At 43.3% G+C, this 22,294-nt stretch overlaps 1 protein-coding gene across 3 annotated transcripts in view; it reads left to right on the top strand.

Moving 5' to 3' along the window:
- TRIM8 (tripartite motif containing 8) overlaps window positions 1-20,778 on the top strand; it is a 71,095-nt gene extending 50,317 nt beyond the window's left edge. For 2 of the 3 annotated variants that reach the window (XM_081863810.1, XM_081863809.1), the window contains exons 3-8: window positions 9,379-9,474; window positions 10,296-10,529; window positions 13,108-13,139; window positions 14,362-14,477; window positions 18,216-18,788; window positions 20,666-20,778. In XM_081863810.1, coding sequence (XP_081719936.1) covers window positions 9,379-9,474; window positions 10,296-10,529; window positions 13,108-13,139; window positions 14,362-14,477; window positions 18,216-18,788; window positions 20,666-20,703 — 1,089 coding nt within the window. In that variant the 3' untranslated portion in view covers window positions 20,704-20,778. Of the gene's footprint in view, window positions 1-9,378; window positions 9,475-10,295; window positions 10,530-13,107; window positions 13,140-14,361; window positions 14,478-18,215; window positions 19,629-20,665 lie in introns of those variants that run through there. The other variant, XM_081863811.1, reaches the window with a different exon arrangement.
- The last annotated feature ends 1,516 nt before the right edge of the window (window positions 20,779-22,294 follow it).

Genomic DNA, 22,294 nt, shown 5'->3' with positions numbered 1-22,294 from the left:
AGAGTAGAAGCTGTCCTGAGAAAGTGAAACATCTCTTATTTGTGTCAGTATACCCTTTATGTGGAAGCGTGATCTATTTTTACCTGAGGTAAAAGAGTAAAAAGGGACTTGAAGGTGTGAGAGGAGTTTCTGACATAACACTGTTCGTGTAGTTCCTCCACCCCATAATAATTTGTATGTTCAAATGCACATTCACATTAACAGATCTTTTAAAAACAAACTCATGCAGAAGTACTCTCAAAGCCTTTCAGCACAGTGAAGCTACATCTGCACCATATATTTAAGGCACTATTATACTACCTTAACAGTCATGGCTTCATAGTTTGTTCAGGGTGTTGTTCGGAGACCCCTATTTCCCTCACAATCCTCCTTCACAGGGAAGTGGGAATTGTAGCTCTGTGAGGGGAATAGGGGTTTCCTAACGATTCACAGCACCCTTAACAAACTACAGTTCCCAGGATTCCTTATGAGACACCATGGCTGTTAAAATGTTAAAATAGTGATTTCAATGCATGCTGCAGGGGTGGCCTAAGTGTATTTTTATCGCCCACAGTTCATGTATCTTCCTTGGAGGTTGTGCTTCATTTGCAACAACAGTATTTTCCCCAAGCTGTCAAAACACTTTGGGTGGTATTCAACAAAGTTTTACTGAGAGTAGACCTGCTGAAATTAATGTGTGGGGTCCATTCATCTCAGTGGTGCTTGCTAAGTGAAGCTTAGTTGAATACCACCTAATAATGTACCTGAGGAAAATGTGATGCACCCCTCAAATAGCACCTCCCTTGTTGTTATGCTTGCCATGTGGGAATGCGTGGGAATGTCATTGGTAATACAATGTTTCTTGTGAAATTAGTGATCAGCAATGCAGCTTCTCCTTCCCATGCCCTGCTTACCCTATTCTGTTAACTTACTTCTTTATCATATTTAATTATTTTCTTTAATGGAAGCTATCTGATTTCAGGCTGTGTAATTTCTCCTCTGCAATGCTTTCCCAGTAATACTTATTAAAATAGAAAAGCACAGCAAGGCTTTTCTCCCCTTTCCTATCTCCCTTTTCCCATCAAAGGTGAGCCTTTTTTATTATTTAAAGTATTTGGTACAGGCTGGATCCTGGCTTGGTTCCTGAGTCATTTCTCCATCTCTCCACTCCTCTTCATCTGCAGTTCCCCACCCTATTCCCAAGGGTCTCTCACCCCAGAAGCAGATTTTCAGTATATACAAGGGAAGTGAAAGTGGGGGGGCAAACTTCATTTCATTCACGAAAAGAAAATCGGGTCTCAGACCACTTGCAGCTTTTTTCTCATATGCAAGTGTGCATTTTTAGGAAGGCTGTGGAAGGGATTGGGCAAAACAGTCCCACAACTATTGTCCTTGCAGCAAAACCTCCTCCCTTGGCATCACGTGTGGATGCAATATTATCACTGGAATAAGGGACTTCCAAAATGCAGAAGGCCTTTTGTTCCCTGGTAAATGAGATATTACATTGCAAAACACTCTCCCTCTTCTATCTGTGGCCTCCAACATTATGGGCAGGGATGCCTGAAGAGTGATGCCTGGAATAGACTCCCCAAGTGCTGCAGATTTGTACCTCTCACATTTGCCTTTTCTATTTTAAAGCTTCTCTCGTTTTCTATTTTAAAGCTGCTTCTCTCCTGAGTGTCACAAATGCTGCGAGTACTTACACAAAGCATCAGTCTCTTAAAACTGAGAGAGAACCAGAGCCAAACATGGGATGTCCCTCTAATAAGGAACAGTTGAGGTGGATGCGAAAGTATCACCTCTCGACCCTGTGCTTGACAGGAAAGCGAATGAAGCGTGGCCAGGGATTTTTTTTAGCATTGGCCTTTCTCAGCTCACATTTCCAGAAAGATGTTAAAAATTCAAATGTGCTCAAAAATGTTAAAAGTGAAGGTATGCGCCTGTTCCAAGTCGCCACCATATTTTATAGCCAGGCAGCGTCCATCTAATCCCTTTGTTTCTTCATTTATGTAACATTTTTGCTCCGTTTGGGGGTGGTTACGAGTCTTAACTGATTCATAGCTCAGCTTTTGCAGAGCTTATCTTAATTAACTAGCCGAGTAGCTGAGCTCTTGAAAACAGCTGTGGTTGCACGGAGCAACTTTGCTCAGGCAGAATGCATCTCTCATTTCTAACTAGCCAATGATATTGCCTGAGAATCCCTTGGTGCACAAATGCAGCAGCACTTTAGATAAAACATTCCAGAAGAAAATAGGGTGGGGGAAGCAGCAACCTAAAAAGCACTGGAGTAGGCAAATCTCCTTCCTTCCTTAAGAAATAGAGTACCTGTGAGTGTGCCTATTGTAGGGCAATGAAACAATCAAGAGCCCACCCAACTCCCGTAGAGCTTTCTGCAACCTCCCAGCCATTTCCTGCTCCCAGGAGACCTGAGGTGCCTAGACCTTGAGGTAAAAGCAGAGGAAACGGGAGGGCAAACACCAAATTCTTTCTCACTGCCTAGAGAGAAGATGGTGGCCTTCCTCTGCAGTGCAATTAATCCCCCTCCCACCTCTCCCTGCCTAGACCCAGAATTAATTACTTGATTATAAACCCCAAGTGGTAGTTAATAATAATCCCCTCAAAATTGGTCTTTGCTGTCATTTCCCCCCTCCCACAAACTCTCTTTCCTGCTCCTAACCAGTTAACATTTCCTCCTGCTCTGTCCTTCCCCGGTTTTCATTAAAGGTTTGAAACTAGGCAGATTTTTTTCTCCTGAGGGGGATTAGGTGCACTGAGAGAATTAAGGGCAAACGTCTGTGGATTTTCTCTCTCTCACTGTGAGCGTTGCCCTTGATGCAGCGTCTGGAGGTGCCCAGTACCGATCCTGTACTAGCAGCTTTTGGCTGGAGACCAGCTTCTCCAAGCCAAGCTGCTGAGCAGATGATTCAAACTGAGTAGCCATTTTGGGATTGGTCAGTTAGGTCCAGCTTTCCGCCCTTCTCTCTTTTACAGGAACTCAGTATTTGAGGGCAGAGTAGGTTTTCCCCATCTGATAATGGTTTTTAATGCACACACCACAACACACAAATTCAAATGCCCTTCCCCAAAAGCCTGGGCAGAAAGACCTTTGCATGCCAACAAATCAGCATCAGTTCTACTGTCATTTGCATAGAGTAAGGCTTGCTACCACAGAGAAGAGAAAGTGAGCATTTGGGAGGGTTGGTTCTAAAATGCTTTGTCGCCTTCTGTATCTCTAGGTCTATGTATGCTCAGGTCTGTATAAATACTCTGCTACGGCCTCTGAAATGGTTTGGGTGGGCAGTGTTTCTGTCGGTGTCCTTCATTCGTTCCCCAACCCTAAAAATATAATAAATATTTATCAGATCTGGCAGAAGTTATCTAATTAGGGAAGATGTGTTCTGCATGAAAATAAATCCAAATTCCTACCCTAAATAATCTAAACTGCACATTGAAAATTGGGCTGCAACACATTGGAGTAATCCTATTCCCATTGGGGAGCAGCAAGGGGTGCTTCTCCAACAAAAACTATGCAGTGTCCTGCCTCCTCAACCATTGATATGGGAGGTGCTCTGTTGGCTAATCATTAGATTAACCATTAGATGATTAGGCAGGTAGATTTAAAATACTACTACTACTAATAAATAATAATAATAATAATAATAATAATAATAATAATACCTAATTAATTTAAAGATTAGTACCCGAAAAAAGGCATATGTGGTGGGTGCCATCTTAGGAGAGGTATTTCCCCATCTTTCTCCCTGTGGAGGGAATGTTTCTTTCCTCCACTGTGCACATATTGAGTGTTGCCTAAAAAGCAAGAAACGTGTTCTTCTTTTGCAACTGTTGTTGTTTTCACTTATGGAATTTATGTAGAGTGGATTGATTTAAAGCTCATACAATTAAGGAGTTAACTTCTTCAGTCAGATGATGGCTATTAAAAATAAAATAAGAATCCTGTGCCCTGAAGAAATCAAGCAGATCTTATCACCCACCATCATGTTTTATAAAGCACTCCAAATTCTTCTGTGTGCTGTTCAGTGAAAATCTTAAGAGGATGATTCTCTGCCTTTAGGTTCACACTCTAAATTTGGCCAATACAATGTGATGGCGAAAAGGGTGGGTAGATGGACAGAAGGGGAGGGAAGGAAACAAAATATATAGATGTTTGTTTATTTTGGGGGGGAAATGATTATTGATTGGTTCAGAGTCGTCTGAAAGCACATGATACAGCTCCACCACTGAAAGCTCGTCGAAGGCTTGGCTCTGCCTGGATAAGAGCTCTCTTGAGAAGTAGGTGTAAGATGCTGCGACTTATGTGGAGGTGGAGTGGGCTGCAAGTTTAATAAATTGATTGTTCTTTCCCCCTGTTTTATGGGAGACAGAGTCTCCTACCTGCCTTATGTATATTCAAATGCCCACATGTTTCCAAGATTCCATGTTCTGTGTGTTCAGTGATCACAACACATGGAAAAAATCCAGCCTTGCTTTTACTATACATGCTGCCTGTAGAACAGCTGTCAGGTGTGGTTGTTTTTTTTCTCATCAGTGGATAGGAGCTGATCCATATAGCCATGTTAATCAACATTATCTCCTTGTATACAGCCAATGTGGCACATAGGATAAAGTGTCGGATCTCTTTAATCTTGCCCTGCTTTCTCTTTGTCTTTGGAATTGGGAAGAGATTTTTCACAAGGCAGGCTGAGTTGTACGGCGTGGCTTGCTTATTTAAGCCACGTGGGATCTGTGCCACAAATCTTATTTATTCCCTGTGATGTGCCTTGATCTTTCATTGTTGCCTAGTTAACCTAGTGAGTCATCATACTATGATTATGGGAGCCGCTGTGATGTAATGGATAGAATGTTTGGCTTGAACCAGGGAGACCTAGATTCAGATCCCTGCTCTGACAAGAATCTCCTTGAGTGGCCTTGGGCACGTTGCTGTCTTTTAAGTCTGGCCTGCCCCAGAGGGCAGTTGCAAGGATAAAATGTCCTTGGCTTTTTGGAAGAAGGGCAGGTGCAGATTAAACAAACATGTAAACTGCAATTATCCACATGATAGTTGATCAGCAATAGCCACAGCAATTGGATAGAGCTTAATCATCATGTGAAATAATTGTTGATCAGTACCATAGCTGGACAATGTTATCTGGGACAAAGGTTTGCATTTTACTGTTAAGATTATACACCAAACACATTTGTTGATGCAGAAGATAAAGACTCTGCAGGACTAGTTTATCTGGATCTTTTATTATCACAAAAAGCTCATTTGCCAGAAATGAGATCAACTTCCCCAGCTGCATGAAGTCAACCAGGAAGCTTTCTCATCCGAAAAGGTGTTTGCCTAAAGCCCTTTCATCTCTCTTACATCTTCCAAACCAGTGAAGATCCATTATAAATGATGTCCTTCCCCCACTCTTCAGAAAGGACTGAAAATTGCAATGTCTGGATTAATTTCTGCCCCATGAATTCATTGTGCCATTGTCAAAAGTGCCATTTTATTCCTCCCACCCTGGTCATTTCTCCAGATATGATATCTGGGCTGGATGAGGGCCCGGAAAAGCCAGCCTGGTGAAGGCAGTTAACTAAAAATTGGGCACAATATGGAAGTTGATACCTTCAGTTGATATTACACTAGAGCAGGCTTGCACAACTTGTGACCTACCAAGCATGTATACTGATTCATGTTTGTGTCTGTAGAAGAGATGTTGAGTACCTGGTAAGCTAAATGGGTCACAAGTTGTAGAGGCCTGCACTGGGGGATATGAGCATTCCAATATTATTGGTCTCTTTGGTTGCTGTACTATCAGTAGTATATATTGCTTCCACCACTTACCGTATTTTTCGCCCTATAGGACGCACTTTTCCCCCTCCAAAAGGTAAGGGGAAATGTGTGTGCATCCTATGGAGCGAATGCAGGCTCCTTGGCTTCAGTGATAGCAACACAAAGCCTCCGCAGCGCAGAGGGAGTGCTCCCTCCATGCTCTGGAGGGTTCGCGTTGCTTTCACTGAAGCCTGGAGAGCGAGAGGCGTCAGTGCACACCGACCCCTCTCGCTCTTCAGGCTTCAGGGATAGCCCCTGAAGCCTTCGGAGTGCAGTGCGAGTTCCCGCTGCGTTCTGGAGGCTTCAGGTTCCTTTCGCTGAAGCCAGGAGAGTCTTCAGGGGGCTTCTTAAAGAGGATGCCAAAACAGCGAGCGGGATCCATCCCACTCGCTGTCTTGGCTTGGGCCATTGTTGCGTGCAACCCCTCCGGTAGGGATAAGTTGCGTGCAGGCTATACGCTGCTCTTTGGGGCTGGGGGGAAATAAGATTTTTTTTCTTGATTTCCCCCTCTAAAATCTAGGTGCACCCTATGGTGTGAAAAATACGGTAATCTTCCATGTTCCTTCATAATGTGCTCCTTCCTTCCTTCCTTTTTGCCAGATCGATCTAAAATGTATTACTTGGCATTTCGTAAATCGTGCTGTTGATAACCAAAGTCAAACTCTTCTGTTATTTACAATGTCTATCATCTTAGGTGTGTCAGTAGTACATTTTTTAAAAAGTACTTAAAAAATGGCAAGCAGCTATATGGTTTATTGATATAAGAATCACGACAATAATAAAAAATCTCAAAAATTAAATACGAAGTAAAACTGAGGAAAAAATTACATAAACCTCAAACAGGACTGAGTCAAGCAAAATGAAAGCCGAACTCTTGTATATGTTACAGTGTTGCCCATTGTGTTAATAATAACCTTGAAATAATTAACTGTGAGAGCATGAGACTGTTTATTAAAAAAATGTTTTAGATATGTGTTTGTTTTGTTTTTAAGTGTATTGCCTTCTGTTCAACGTAGTGCTAAGATTATGGTTTCCTCAGTGCAAGGGTTTTCCTTATACCACAATAATTCATTTCCATCTCCTCCACCAATGCCCTCCACAATCTGTTTTAGGGGTTCTTCCAACCTTCTAGAGCAGACTCGGAGGACTGGGGCAGTGGGAGCACATGCAGTGGGAGTAGAGAAGGATATTCCCATTGGATTAGTGGGGATTCTTGTAAGGGCTTCTGCCACTGCAACTATTTAGTTGTTTAAGGCCCATTATTTTGCTAATTTGTTGCTGTTTGCTGCCCTTGACTCCTGGGGGGGGAGGGGTCAGATAGAAATTAAATAATTAAAATATTTCTAAATATATTAAGAAAAGCATGAGTGAGATACCTCTCAGGTTTTCTCACACCGAGATTCATACTTTTCAATTTTTGATTGACAAACCCATGACATTAACACAAAACGATTAACACATCTCCAGCATGGAATAGAATTGCCAGTCTACAAGCATGCTTGGGAAAGGTGAGGTTGGTGGGTAGAAACTTTTGCTGTTACTCTCTGAATATGATAAACTAAGCTTGTTCATGGCTTTGGGGATGGAGTTAAAAACACATTTATTCAGGGATTGATTAGACCTTGTTAAGGATGCAATCGATAATCGCAGAGGTATCCCAGGAGCTATAGGATATTGTCAATCTGCCTCCACAGGCAAAGGGGGAACTGCATTGCTAGAGGTCCTTTCTGGATGACTTCAGAAATTTCTGAGATTGTAGCTGTGATGGAGGCGGGGCTGAAAACAGGGTAGCTTGTGTGGATGTCTGCTCAACAGGATCCTTGTCTCCCTCATAGCACCAAACAGAACCAGAAACCACTGGCATGAGAACATACCTAGTTAATTCCCTTGCTTAAGAGGCAGTTGAAGGGAACAAAAAAAGGACAGAAGCAGGGGCTTAGGAGATGGAGTGTATCTCTGTTGTTGATTTCCCACAACTGCCACCAGAAGGGTTGCTCTGCCTGTGGTCTTGAGACAGTTACCCTGGCTTAACAGGCTAATGGTTAGAAGATGCCTTCAGTCTGATCCAGCATAGTATCCAATACCAAAAGGGAGATCTCCCAAGTGAGGAGTGCAGGCCCTCCATCTTCTCCAAACTGGCTACACCATTGGCCATTATTGTTTTCCCTAGGTTATTTTTGTGGCTAACAAGAAATTTGTTGCTAACAAGAAAACAAGTTTTTGAGGGGATGGGGACTTCGGGATCAAGAAGTCTCGGAGTTCTCCTCATGACATTGTAGCTCTCTGAGTATGTTTTTGAAAGCTCATGTAGGGAACTAGCCAGGAAACGATTGACGCTGCATATTTATAACACTGGATGGTCCTGAAAAGGTAGCTCATGTGTCTTCTAGAAACTTTATTCTTTTTTTGGAGCTTGGGGAGGGAGACTGCTTTCCTTGTTCTTGTAATGTCACAGTGGCTGTGTGTGGGCATCACGATGCACCATAGTTTATGTTTTAGCGTGGACATGCAGGTGTCAGGAACCAGAGTCAGATGTAGGTCAGCAATAAAAGAATACAGTGTTTGAGATGTTAACTCTTTAACGAAGAAACCAAAACAGCACAGGCTTAGTGATCCCAGTAGGTCTTGACACCCAGTGAGGCAGTTGCAAGGACTGAAGGTTCGCACCTTCCCACAGCTGCCTAAGTCCCCTCCTCTCCAGGGTTTTTTTCCAAACAATTGGGGACAGTGTCTTCACACAACAATCTCTCCTCTCCTCTTTTCATTTCTATGTGTGTTCTGAGAGACCCGGGGGGGGGGGCTAGCTGCAGCAGGAAGGGGAGACTCCCTGGATTCTTCAGCAGCCGGCCTCATCTCTGTCTCCTGGCCCTCCTCCTCTCCAGCCTCTGAATCAGGACTGCTCTCTGCCTCAGACTCTTCCTGCTCACGAAACCCTGTTGCCTTTGGACATCTCCTTCCTTCATATGCCTCCCTTTCCCCCCTCTGACCACTCATGGTCATCCCACCACCAGTCTCCTGGCTCTGAGCCTTCTTCCCCTGCGGGTTCCCTTGGGGGTTTCCCTGCTGGTTCCTCCCACTACTCTGCCTCCAGCCAGTCCATGACAGCGAATGACTCTCGTTTCACTGTTTCACCCAGCAGGAGAATCAAACAACAAAGCCAGACTTCACACTCCGTTCAAAGTGGTTTATTTTGCTACAAGCAAGTCATGATGTGAAGCCAAGCTTTTGCTCTTCGTTCCCTTTTCATAGTTTGTTTGAGGGTTTCCTGGCATGGACATTAACGCTAAACCTGGGCAACATTGTTTGTTGCTCCCACTTACTCAAGGAGAGGAACAAAGCAGTAGTGATAGTCAATGGGTTTCTGTGAAGAGTGAGAGCTAAGAGTTCTAGAAGACATTTTGACTTATGGCTCTCACTGTAGGTGTGAGATGCAAACTCCATTTGATACATTACATCAAAAGCAGTAATGCATAAGTCATTTTAAAATTATCCTGCTTCCAGGTAACTTGTAAACCAGTTCTGGAACACACTTTTTCTGACTCTTGATTTTCCTCTGTTTGTCCCTTTTCTTGCAGAAGATGCTAGTGAAGCAGCAGGACCGCCTGGAGGAACGCGAACAAGACATTGAGGAGCAGCTCTACAAGTTGGAGTCTGACAAGCGGCTGGTTGAAGTAACTTGGATTTCTCTCTTCTTCCCTCCCCTCCCTGGTGTTAGATGCAAGAAGGATGCTGGGCTGCAATTACCCACCAGTCAAGGAAATATCTTGATAGAGGAACTGGGAAGGGAGAAAGTTTCAGCCAGCATAGCAATAATGGAATCCTAGATTATAAGACCTTATTCTGCCAGAATGACCTTATAAAGGGCCTGCCTGCTGTAGCTCCTAAGCAAACCCAGTAGCCAAAGGTTAAAGGACACAAGGCTGTGAAGTCTTTGGCATAGAGAGCAAAAATGGCCAACTCTTCAAGCATCTCTCCATACAGCTGTAAATCCAAGAACTTACTTTGTTCAGCAGGGACGGGACCTCTCAAGGTTTGGTTCCCATCATCCTATCCCTCCTGGTGCCTTACTTAAGTAACCCTACTTTCTTCTTCTGTGATGAGGAACAAAGACCAAGAGTCCTCACTCACAGCCTCCTTCTAGTTAATATATACCCCATTCTCTGCCTGGTGTTCCCTCTGCAATGGCTACTAGTTTAGTTTCCCCCAAACTGGATAGCCACTTTATCCTGTTCCTTTACTGAGCAAGTCTGTATTCTTGTGGCTCCCTCCTAGTCTGATCAAAGCAAAGTCAGTAACCTATGCTTTTTTGTTCTTCAGAAAAAAATTGAGAGCCTGCGTAGGTGCCCTAGGCACAGCTACTGCATAAAGGAACACCAGTCATTTAGTTTCAGAGTGCATCCTCCCCACCCAGCCTCAGTCACAAAAGATAAAGCAAGTAGGGATGAAGGGAGGCTAACAAGAGGCATTTTTCTTCCCCCTTCTATACCACCAGGAGAAGGTGAACCAGCTGAAGGACGAGGTGCGCCTGCAGTATGAGAAGATGCACCAGATCCTTGAGGAGGATCTGCGCAAGACGATGGAGATCCTAGACAAGGCCCAGGCAAAATTCTGCAACGAGAATGCTGCCCAGGTGCTGCACCTCAGCGAGCGGATGCAGGAGGCCAAGAAGCTGCTCAGCTCCGTTCAGGTCATGTATGACAAGACCGAGGACATCAACTTCATGAAGGTGAAGTGGGGGCTGTTTGGGGAAGGGGAGGGTCTGGTGGAGCACTTGGCAGCAGGAATAAGGGAAGGACTTGGAGCTTATGCGACAACCCCGACCCCAAAATGGCCGCTTTAAGCTGCCATATGCCTCAGCTTGACACAGCTTCACTTTCATCCACAGAAATGGAAGCTTCTGCTTTTCCCTCCTACCTTCCATGAATTAATTAACTGTTTGGCACAACTGGGAGTCCCACTCATTCCCTACACTGGGCTACTTACCTGCCTAAAGAGCGTCATGAATGTTGTCTCTTGTGTGGCTAAATTGAGCCCGTAAGGATGACCAAGCTTCAGAGGGAAGAGCTCAACCCAGGGTAGTTTCATCTTCCGAAAGATCTCAGAGATGCGGAGTAATGTTTATTTGTCCGGGTTACTTCTTGTTTTCTACTTGTGTACTCAAGAACATCATGCAAAATGTGTGTGCCTTGTGACATTGTCATACTGAAATTGTGGAAGAACTGATTGGAAAAGGATTGGGTACCCCTTTCTTTATGTGTTACTAAGAGCAGAGGGGTTTTGGACATATAGCAGGGAGACTCAGGTTCAAATCCCCCCCTTGGCCTTGAGCCGTTCACCATCTCTGAGTCTAACCCACTTCACAGAGTTGTTCTGAAGAGAAGACAGGAAAACGCAGTGTAGGCTACCCTGAGCTCTTTGGAGGAAGTGGTGGCAAGTAGCACATTATCAGAAATGTGGAGCTGGCGGAGCTCTCAGGGCATAGCCTTGAATGCACATTATGCAGCATTCAGGCTGAAGCTAAGGCAGCCTGGCCAGGCAGTGCCTGGAGCCCTAAGCCTAATCTACCTCACAGGAATGTTATTTAGAATAAGGAGCATCTGGCAACCCAAAGTTAAGGATTAATCTAGGAAGGTGTGCTAGCTGCCATAAGAAACACCAAGCATTTAAGGCTGGGGGGAGGGGGATGATATATATATGGGTGGTTACTACTTTGGAGTAAAGTTCCACCAGGGAAAAGCTCAACATTTCTTAGGTTCAGGAAGATGGGATTTGCAATTTTAGGTGCTGCTTTGTATAACATGTCATACTAGGATATTTACGTTGCACCTGGGGGGGCACCGACATGTCCCCAACAGGTTTCCCTTTCTGGATTCCTAAACTGAATCTTGTCATGTCATGCAGCAGGCTAATGAATACAAGGGGCATCTCAACTTGTGCTCTGGTGTAAGATATTGCTGAGCAACCCCCTCTCGGGTTAATCTCCCCATCACATAGACCAGATGGCCCACTCCTCATTTTAGAAAGACGATATGCCCTTGACCCCTTGAACAGTGCTGTCTGTCAAAAAGAGGCTTTCCAAGTAAATCTCAGCAGCTGATTGACAGGGTATTTACACCCTACTGGAGTATATCCCTTTAGCTGAGCTGATCCACCAATGTTGGCCTAATTGTGCTTCAATAAATATCCAGAACCTGAAGTGGTAGCCTGTAGCAAATGGATTTTTTTAATTTATTTTTTTGCTAGGGTGCAATATAGCTATATAAAATGGCCTTTGAGCTGGAGGATAGAGTTTTTTGTTGGCATTGTTCTGACAGTAGGGAGATGACATGAGGCTAGAGTGGTAGAGGGAAATGAAAGCAATAACCTCTGTAATCTTGTGCCTCAGAGTTAGTGGTTTGTTCTGGACTGTAGCTAAAGTGACAAGTTAAAGTCTAAAATCAAGATGCTGATTTAACTATGTTGTTTGTGTGGGGAGCTGAAGTTCCCATAATCGTCATCATCATCATCATCATCTGAATTAAAGATTTACAAGGCAGTTTCTGCCTGGCACACCTGGTTGCTTTAGAGAGCATACTCACAAGACGAATGAAAACGGCCCTTCTAGTTCCACATTTGTTATCCTGGAGGAATGGAGCCAAGCCATAAATTACTCAGAAGAATTCTTCAAAGTGGCAGCATTTATTTTGCTTTTGTTAAGGTGTTGTGCACTGCTAAGGACTGAGCTTGAAATCTGGTGGCAGATGCTTCCATTCAACAGAGGGATGCAAAGGTGTTCTTTGAGTCTCAAATAATAGACTTTTGGTATAGTAACAGCAGCTTAGCATTACGTAGTACTTCAAAGTGGATTATTATCATTACAACGTTTTTACAACAGCCCTGTAAAACAGCTCAGCTTTATCTACCTTTAGTTCATTATAAGGAGCTGCATAATTCCGAGGCTAGTGACCTACATGGCTCAGTACTGCAGCCCTGACTGGCATTGGACTTGGCTTTGTCAGCCTTAGCCTTGTTACCTAAGATCCTTCTGCTGCAGATGCAGGGACTGAATCTGGGATCTCTACCTATGTGCTTTGCTCTGAGTTGTGGCCTCTCTCAGATAGTGCTGCTGTATCTGGAAAGTACAGTGTGTGGCTGTTTGTGAGGATGGGTGGTTGAGTAAGAGGAATGTCCTTCATATGAAATCAATGAGGGTGCGAGGGAGACAAAAGAGAATTATACAGAAATGGGAAAAGGTGCTGCTGCTGTGCCACAAGAGGTCTGCATGACTTACAGCTTCTGATTCCATTTTCTCTATTGCCTCCTAGAATACCAAGTCGGTGAAAATCTTGATGGATAGGTAAGAAATCAATTTCCTGGCAGTCTGGGTTTGGGTGAAGGAGGTTGCATGTCTATGATACACCTAATCTAGAGGATCTTCTTTGGGGAGAGCAATAGGTAGCAAAAGGAGTGTTTTGTAGACATCTTAAGCTACTGTTCCTCCCACGGCATTGGGGAAACCTTGCAATAAGAGTTCCATCAGACTGTGGTCTACTTCATTCATGTGGTCCCTGGCATGTCTAAAAAAACAGCAGGTAAAGGCTGTGGTACGTAGGTGGTCTGTGGACAAATGCCAGCTCCCTCGGCCTGAAGTGAGATGAGCACCACACCCTATAGTTGCTTTTGACTGGACTTAACCATCCTTAAAAATCATACAGCGTCTAGCATTACAATTGCTGCAACAGACAGAAAAGTCATCAAGTGGGGGAGGAGTTTGGGAACTGCTGCTTTATCGGAGAGTTACAGTCTTGCTAGAAGTAGGGATGAGGTGCTACTGCTGAATTCTAGTGTTTATATCTTGAGCTCAGCACAGTGCTAAGAAGAGAAGAAGCCTTATTTACTGTGAAAGAATTAGGATGCATGATCTGTTCAGCTTTCCTGAAAGAAAGCTGAGAGAAAAATGAATTATAATGCCTATCCACTTCCACAGGTAGAAAATACTTGGTACTAAAGGTATTTTTTCATGAATTGGAGGGAGATGAGCTGTGCAAAATCCAGTTAAAAATCAGCACAGCGTTTTCAGGGGCAATTCTAACCTGCAGGACAGGTTGTTCACACTTTCGAAGAATCTTGTTGACCAAATCCCACCTCTAAAAGAGTGTATCTTCTTGAACTGCACTCAAGTCATGCCTCTGTCTTATCTGTGGGTCCTGTATTACTTAGCTATAGGCAATGTGTGTGTGTGTGTGCAGTAGTGGCGCGCGGGGGGGGGGGCGCTCTTACAGCATTGGGTTCTGCTCTGTAGCTCCACCATCAATGCAAAATAAAAATAAAATTAAACTGTGTTAGTGAAACTAGGTAATTTTGAACAGTATTAATGACAGGAAAACGTTGAAAGAGAACATGGTAGTGGTGAATGGAATCAAAGCGAGTAATGTGGCGCGACACAAAGTCAAGGAAAGAACCAGCTGGCCCAACTCAGAAGGGAATTACAATCTGCTTTCCAGCAGATAGTAGAAGGAGGAAAGTCAGTACAGTACTTCAGTCTGTAATGTCGTATAATGCCCCCTTTTTTTTTAAAGGACCCAGAACTGCACAGGAGGCAGCCTGCCCCCTCCCAAGATTGGCCACCTCAATTCCAAGCTCTTCCTGAATGAGATTGCCAAGAAGGAAAAACAGTTGCGGAAGCTTCTGGAAGGTGAGTGATGTGTCTCTTGACCCTTCCATCTCCTAGGCACACCTGAACCTAGGAGGCAATGCTCTAACCTGTCTTTGTATACGATACACAGCCTTGGTGTTGCTGGTCAGAGTGGTGCTTTGAACTAGTAATCCAAATATCATTGAAAGGGTGAGGGTGGGAATGGTAGGGAGCGGATGTTCCATGTAATGGTTTTCTCAGGGGCCAAATTTATTTTTGCTGTATGTTATTGTTTGAGATCAGACTCTTGGATTTGATCATTACTTGTCACCAGCTAGCTACCCTGAGATTAAGGCAAATGATAAAAACCCCACAAAATTCTGCAGTCACATGTAATTTCTTCTATATATATAAAAGTGAAGTAGGAAGTAGCAGTGCTGGAATAACTCAGACTGTCTTGAGCCTCCCCAGCCCCTAGGCTTTCAAAGCAAAGGAGAGCGATCCTAAAAGGGAATGGGCAGTTTGTTAATGGTAGTTCTTATTCCTGCAGTGCGGTTGATCCCAGAGTAATCTGGGGGGCAATTTATGATCTCTGATTAGGAAGGAAGGCTTTTCTTTGTCTTTGTCTTGTTTTTGGTACCTGTCTTTCAAATCAGGAACAGTTGGATGTTACACTTGGAAATACTTGGATGATGTGTTTTCATGACTTAGAGAAACACATGATGTCCAGGTTTGCAACCTTTAACTCTGATATTTCAGGCTAGTTGTCTCTTCTTCTCTTCCTCCTGCCCCAATGGACAGTGTTGCATCTGACTTCTCATTGTCCCTTGCAGCCCCGCTCTACTTGGAAGTACTGTCCACTAAATCTTTGGGAAGGACTTACTTCCAATTAACAAATTGTATAGGGTCTACCGCTTTTTAGTCTGATTCCTAAGCATATTTGCGTGCGGCATTTTCAGGGGCTCACTCGTATGTAACATGGCATAAGTTTTCAGCCATAGCCTTCCTCTTTTGGTCTCTGTATTTCTTTCTGTGTGTCCAAATACAATCCCAGTGCTTGTCAGGAAAGCTCTTATTATTCTCTGTAAGAAACCTTAAATGTACATGCTGTTTTCAGCGTGACTATGACTCAGCAAAGATAGTACTCCTGTCAACCCCCTCTTAAAAACACTTTCACTTTTGGGTTGCAGTAACAAAAACATCACAGGCAACACATGGGAGGGGAAACGTTGCTCTATAAGTTGGCTGTAGTTTGGCTTCAGCTGGAGTGCTTTTCCATTTTTTGAAAGGGATTCAGTGTGTGTGTGTGTGTGTGTGTGTGTGAGAGAGAGAGAGAGAGAGAGAGAGAGAGAGAGAGAGAGAGAGAGAGAGTGGGTTAAGCATGCAAAGAAAAGATAACGCAGCTGAGCTTGACACAAAGAAGGCTTTGGATATGGTATTAGATTTGACACCCAAAATAGTGGCTGTTGTGAAGAAGAAGGTGAATGGGCTGTATGCCAGGATCATAATGCTCAGAGGTAGGAAACCTCAGGCTCTGGGCGCTAGATGTGGCCCTCCAGACCTTTCTAATGGCACTTGGGATTCTGCCCCCCCCCCAGCCCTCACTGCCGCCACATTTTCTTTTAGTGTTTCTGCTTAGGTAGAGTATATTCTTGAAGTGCAAAAATGCCTCTTGCTGGCCCGGAGGGAGAGAGGTGTGGCTGGACATATAAAGTGTTTTATTTGTAGAGAAAGCTCTGGCTTTTGTGTGGCTGAAATATAGACAGTCACACCCATTGCTCTACCCACTTTTGCCTTTGGTTCCGCCTACCCTTGGCATGCCGTGCCCCTCCCCACTGAAAGAATGCCCAAGGAGGAATGCAGCAGCAGCAGCCCTCTGGCTGTACACAGTTCCATGGAGGTAAGTCCCACTGAGTTCAAAGGGACTTACTTCTGAGTAGGCATGTATAGGATTGCAGCGTGAGGCTAGGATAAGAAACAGGGGGTTCAAATTGCAGCCTTCCAAATCTAGGATAAATATTGAAAGGGGTGGGGGAGAACCCTCCTGAATTCTAAAAGCAGTTTGGCAGTAAATCTATTTCCCTTCAGCAGAGATAGAGCTTCCTTCCCTGGGAATTTTGAAGAATAAGCTGAATGGAAATCTGTCAAAGGTGGTTTAAATCTAGGGATATCAGGGAATTGGAGTCAGCTCCCTGATTCTCTGAGTCTGCAAAGAGAATAGCCTATATGCTGAAAATCTCTTATATTCCAAGCTGATGATCAAGAAGCCTTTGAGAAGCTACTAAATATGAGCATTGATCTGCAACTAGTTTTGCCAAAGGGTGAAAAAGTGCAGGGCAAGCACCAGGCTGGATAGCAAAACAACCAAGAATACATTGGTAATTATTGCAGGAGATTCAAAAAAAGAGAAAAAAGAATGACTATTGTGGAACAAGAAGTTACAATGGTTTAATGAAGCTTTCTCCAACCCAAAGCACTCCAGGTGTTTGGGAGTGCAGTGACATTAGCCCTAGACATCACAGCAGCTGTAATAGAAAATATTTTGAGGACACAAGGTTGAGGAGAAATTGCTTGATGGGTCAAAAAGGAAATGATCTTCCAGGCAGAGGGAGCAAGCGACATCTCACAAGGTTTGAATATGAGATTGGGAAAACAAATGTCAGGGCTCATAGAACTCTATTTGGCTCTAGAGGTATCTTGGTGTTTGCTTGCATGACATCACCACCAGAGTACCTTAAAATCCTGGTCTGGATTTTCAGCCATATGTGGACTTGAAAAATTGAATTGCACATTAAGCTTCACCTGCCAAAGAAACTGCAGTGAGAATCCAGCTCAGCTTTGTCTTCTCCAGGTGTTGTAGTTCTCTCCACCCCCTTATCCCTTGGTTTCTTAGCCCCTGGACTCTGCTAAATTACTCCACTAATAATACAGAGCATCCCAAGTCTGGACTTGCCTAGCAAGCAGGGTGTGAGGTAATTCTTGGCTGGCAGAGGACACTTAATGCAACCAGACATTCACCTTGTACCTGTGGCTGGAATAGGCCAGGGGGTGGGAAATTAGGGACATGGTTAAAGGGTTGTGGCTATAAAGCTTAACCTTTGAGCTCCTGGGATAGGTCCCCAAAAGCCAGGTTCTGCATCAAAGACACCTCCAACTCAATTATGCAAATACAAGAAGCAATGTATATTAGCACCATCTTCAGATTTTTGGCACTAGACTGTGGATATGCCATTTTGTGAAACTTGTATTTTCTGTTCATTTGTTTAGTGTAAGAACTGAAGGCTGGCAGGCAGTTCTGAGTTCTAAAACAGGAAGGGCCTAGGATGTTGCCTTTTTCTGTAGTGTTTGGCACTATGCAGGTCTTCTCTGCCAGATTATAGAGGACATTATGTGGTCACAGATTTTCTGGTTCCACATGCCTCTGAAGGATCATTCTCTGACATTTAGTACTTGGTGAGTTTATCCTAAAACAAAACCCTTAACTTACGTCCATGCCGGGTTTGTTTACATAGTGGAAGAACTAAGAGAACAGTGAGCAAAATGCCAGGAAAATCTGTAAATGATTGGCGACTCTTTCCCCCAGCTTGTGTTATTGTGCTTTTTAGTATGTGGTTGTGAAGTCAGACCTTATACTTTGACATTCTCTGCCGAGGCCTATATTGCTGCATGGAAAACTGGGCAATTGGATCTCTGCTGGAGGAGGGGAGGGGTTTGCTTCTAGTTGGCTCACGGAACTTGGAAAAGAGGGCTGCCTTCTTGCTCAAGGTGACAGCACGTTGTCTTCTCTGTTTCCTTCAGGTCCCTTCAGCACCTCGGTGCCGTTCCTGCAGAGCATCCCTATGTACCCTTGCAGCGTCAGTAATTCAGGAGCCGAGAAGCGCAAGCACTCCACAGCTTTCCCGGAAGCCAGCTTCTTGGAGCCCTCCTCGGGACCTGTGGCCAGCCAGTATGTGAGCCAGGGGGCTTCGGCTGCTGAAGGCCAGTCTGCACAACCCATGGTGCCTTGTAGCTCCACCCAGCACATAGTAGGACTTCCCAGTGGCCCCCAACCAGTTCACTCTGGCTCGATGTTCAACCCGTCTCACTACCCCAACAGCACATCATCTCAGCAGTCTGTGCTGTCTCAGTATGGTGGGCGCAAAATCCTTGTCTGCTCCGTGGACAACTGTTACTGTTCCTCAGTATCCAATCACAGCGGGCATCAACCGTACCCACGGTCAGGCCACTTTCCATGGACAGTGTCGTCGCAGGAATATTCCCACCCCCTCCCACCTGCTCCCTCCGTACCTCAGTCGCTTCCGGGATTGGCAGTGAGAGAATGGATTGATGCATCTCAGCAACATGGACGCCAGGATTTCTATAGAGTTTATGGTCAGCCTTCCACCAAACACTATGTCACCAGTTAACCATCTGGTTTGGATAGAATCTTTACTGATTTTTGAAAGGTTTTTTTTTTTTTTTTAAATCTAGCTTTTGTTGTCGTTGTCGTTTTTAAATCAAACCCATTTCCATTATTCCCTACCACTTGCCAGAATCTGAGAGGGGCATTGCTGTCATCTCTGTCTTTAATTTAATTTTTTTTTTAATCTTCCTTTGTATCAGGATGGGCGGCAGGGTGGGGGAAGCTGTGGAAAAAAAATTAACAAGGATATCAATCAAGCAACTATTTCTGGATCATGTGACATTGCTACTTTCCGGTTTGGAAAACTTTTAAAGGGACAGATGATCCTTTTCTATTTCAAAGTCTCTGGGCTCTTTTGGTTTTGCTTTTTAAAATTCTTTTTTGCCTCCCATTTTTTTAAGAGGAGAAAATTTCTATCATTGATTCATTAAGAAATGACATTTGTAGATTTTTTTTTAAAAGGCTGATTTTTTGTGTGTTAAAAGACCACGTATCGTGCATATTGGCATTTTTTTCCTTCTTCTTTCAGAGATTTGTAAATACACAATGGCAGGAAATGAAATGCACAAAAAAAGGGAAAAGAAACTTTTAAAAAAAGAAATAAAAAAATCTGTTTTAGTTTCCAGGAGGGAAGTGTGTGTGTCAAGATGCACACATTCCTTCCTGTGTTTCGTTGATGCAACTTCCTCTAACAAGCACTTTGTATTAAAAAAAAGTGGACTTCCTGTTATAAGGTGCAGGTATTTATTCTGTAACCAATTTTAGAACACACACAAAAAATATTCAAATAAATGTGATCACTTAGTGCACATCCTTTGTTCTGCTTTGCCTCCGCGGGCACTATTACAACCAACGCCTCGTCTGGGAACAGGAAAATGTTACTCAAACAGAAAACTGACAGCATTTAAAAATAGTTCGCACTCTGCTTTATGTGCTCCCTTTGGAATAATCTCAGTCAGAAATGCAAGTACCAGGTAACTGTTGAAGAAGGCTAGTCAAATATGCTGCACAATATCCTGCACCTTCTGGAGTAAATCAGGAATATAGTTCAGATATTATCATCGAATTGAACATGAATTGGTGTAGTACTGCAGAATAAAAGGTATATGTAACTTACGGGTATTTAGAAATAAGATGCACAGCATGTGACAGATGGGTTCTTATACTCCTCACCCGCTAGGCCTTGGTTAAAAATGTGAGACTCGGTTAAATTAAGAAAGATGTAGCTCTTCATATAGGATATTTTGGCCAGTGCATTGCAGTGCAGACTATGTCACACTCTTTGGTTTCCCAAACATTTCTTCTTTCATTTAAAACACCATTTTCTAATTAATTTGGTAGCATTGTTTGCAAAAGTTCATGGCTATACTAGAGATGCAGTTTTTAAACCATTAATGAACATTAATGTATAGCTCTGTTGTACGATATGTAGGATACAGTCTCATGTACCCTGTCATCAAACGCAGTGAGCCTTACCTCTGGGTGTATTTGCACTGGATTGCACTATTGGTCAATCTTTTTTTTTTTTTTACCTGGAGTTTAAATTCACCATCCCTTTGAACTCCAAGTACAAAACAACTCCTTTTAACCCCTGCTTTTGCTTCTGCAACATTTGTTTTTTTGTCAAAGACAAATGATTGGGGCTGAGAGAGAAGTGATTTACCCAAGGTCATAAATAGTAAGCATGGGTAAGTAAATAAGTATTGGTGGGGACTGGACCCTAAACATCCACATCACCCTCGCAAACCCAATTCCCCTTCCAAAACTGCATCCTCACTTTCGTTTCCCCCCTCTGCTTTCTCTACACGAAAGAAAGAAAATCACCCCTTTTTTCTCTCTCATGCAGGTCCATTTCCCCATCAGCAGCCAGATCCTATGCATTAACGCCTGGGCCTCTGTTATCTTCCTTCCATCTGCAGTGTAAAAGAGTAGGAAAATAAAGACAATAAAAATTCAAAATATGTGCAGCCAATGAATTTGCAGTCACACCAGTGCCAGAATCAACCAGCCTGTCTGCCTGACTCAACAATGGAAGCACCATGTGGCACTCATGGTCTCTAGAAATAGGCAGAGAGAGTGAGCCAATTTTATGCGCTGAGTTTCAAGCATCCTGTTTTTATTTAGGTTCTGTGCATGCACATTGACTTTTAATGGTTTGATTCACCCTAAAGAACAGGGCCAAATTACAGCATCATTTTTTGTTTGTGATGGCACTTAAGTATGCCACTTTTGAATCAAATTGCCTCATCATACAGTGATACATTATTATTATTATTATTATTATTATTATTATTATTACACTTATGCTGTTTGACTGTGTTAAAATCTAAGCGGGTTATAAGAAATATTAAAAGGCTATAAATAAAAACAGTTAAGCAAAATTTTTAAGATAATTAAAATGAACAGTAAGACAAATTAAAACGTGGCTAGATCTGCCTAAACTAATTTTTTCTATTCAGGGGATGAAAAGAGCACAGTGAAGGTGCCTGACTGGTGTCGATAGGCAGGGATTTGTAGTTGTTTCTATATTCTCATCCATCTGGTATGTCTGGAAAAGTTTGAAGAGGCAATGATTGGTCTATCAATTTCCAGCTTTCTGTGGTCATGATTCCTAATCCCCTGAAGTTCATCCCATTAATATCTTAAGAGACTTGTGGATAGTGGCTTTTCATCAGTAATGGAATATCTCGCTCCTGCCCCTCTGCACAGCCATTTATGTGCACATGGCTGGACTAACCATCTCAAGATCTGTTCTAGACAAGCGGTTCTATTTGATTCATTACTTTTTGTCAACTTTGATCAAATTTGGCTTTCCAAATTGCTAGGGTGGTGATGGTGCTGAGTAGTGGCTTGCAGTTACAGAGCTTCCATCCTTCAGCTGATGCAGTGCAATTAGTCGGAATAAGGAATGTGACCAGTCAGGTATATGGGATGAGTTTGGGCTGTGGCCTCTTACATAAGTTTCTATCTTTCTTGATCCAGCAGGAAAAAAGGCAGCCATGATTACTCCCAAGTGGCACAGCTAGAGTCCGGCTTTCTTTGTCATATGTGGGAGAGAAGGGGGATGAAAAGACCAGATAATTAACACCTTCCTTATTTCCTGCACCTTCCTTATCTCCTGATCCACTGGGAAATTTAAAGGTACATGGGACAAGTGAAAATCAGAGGGGCAAAACTAGATAAAACAGCAGGTTGTCTCTCTTGTTTCAAATGCAAATCTGCACCACATACACAAAGTTTCCCTCCTCCAACACCATTTTTCCCTCAGCTGGACCTGGCTGGAGAAAAGGCCTCTGAGAGAACAGTGTTGGGAATAATTGGCAGGCAAAAGGACTTTTTGTGTAGATTTATTTCATTTTTTTAATCTAAATGCATGTACAGCAGAAATATTGCAAGATCAACACATAAGAAGTACACACATTCATTCTCTCTCTTTTTCTCTCTCTCAAATTGCAGTAGGCATGGCTGGGATCTA

This window comes from Podarcis erhardii (assembly GCF_964252035.2).
Source record: "Podarcis erhardii genome assembly, chromosome: 5".
Classification (NCBI taxonomy): Eukaryota; Metazoa; Chordata; class Lepidosauria; order Squamata; family Lacertidae; genus Podarcis; species Podarcis erhardii.
The sequence above is the reverse complement of the archived record's forward strand: the minus strand, read 5'-3'. Positions and strand labels throughout refer to the sequence as shown.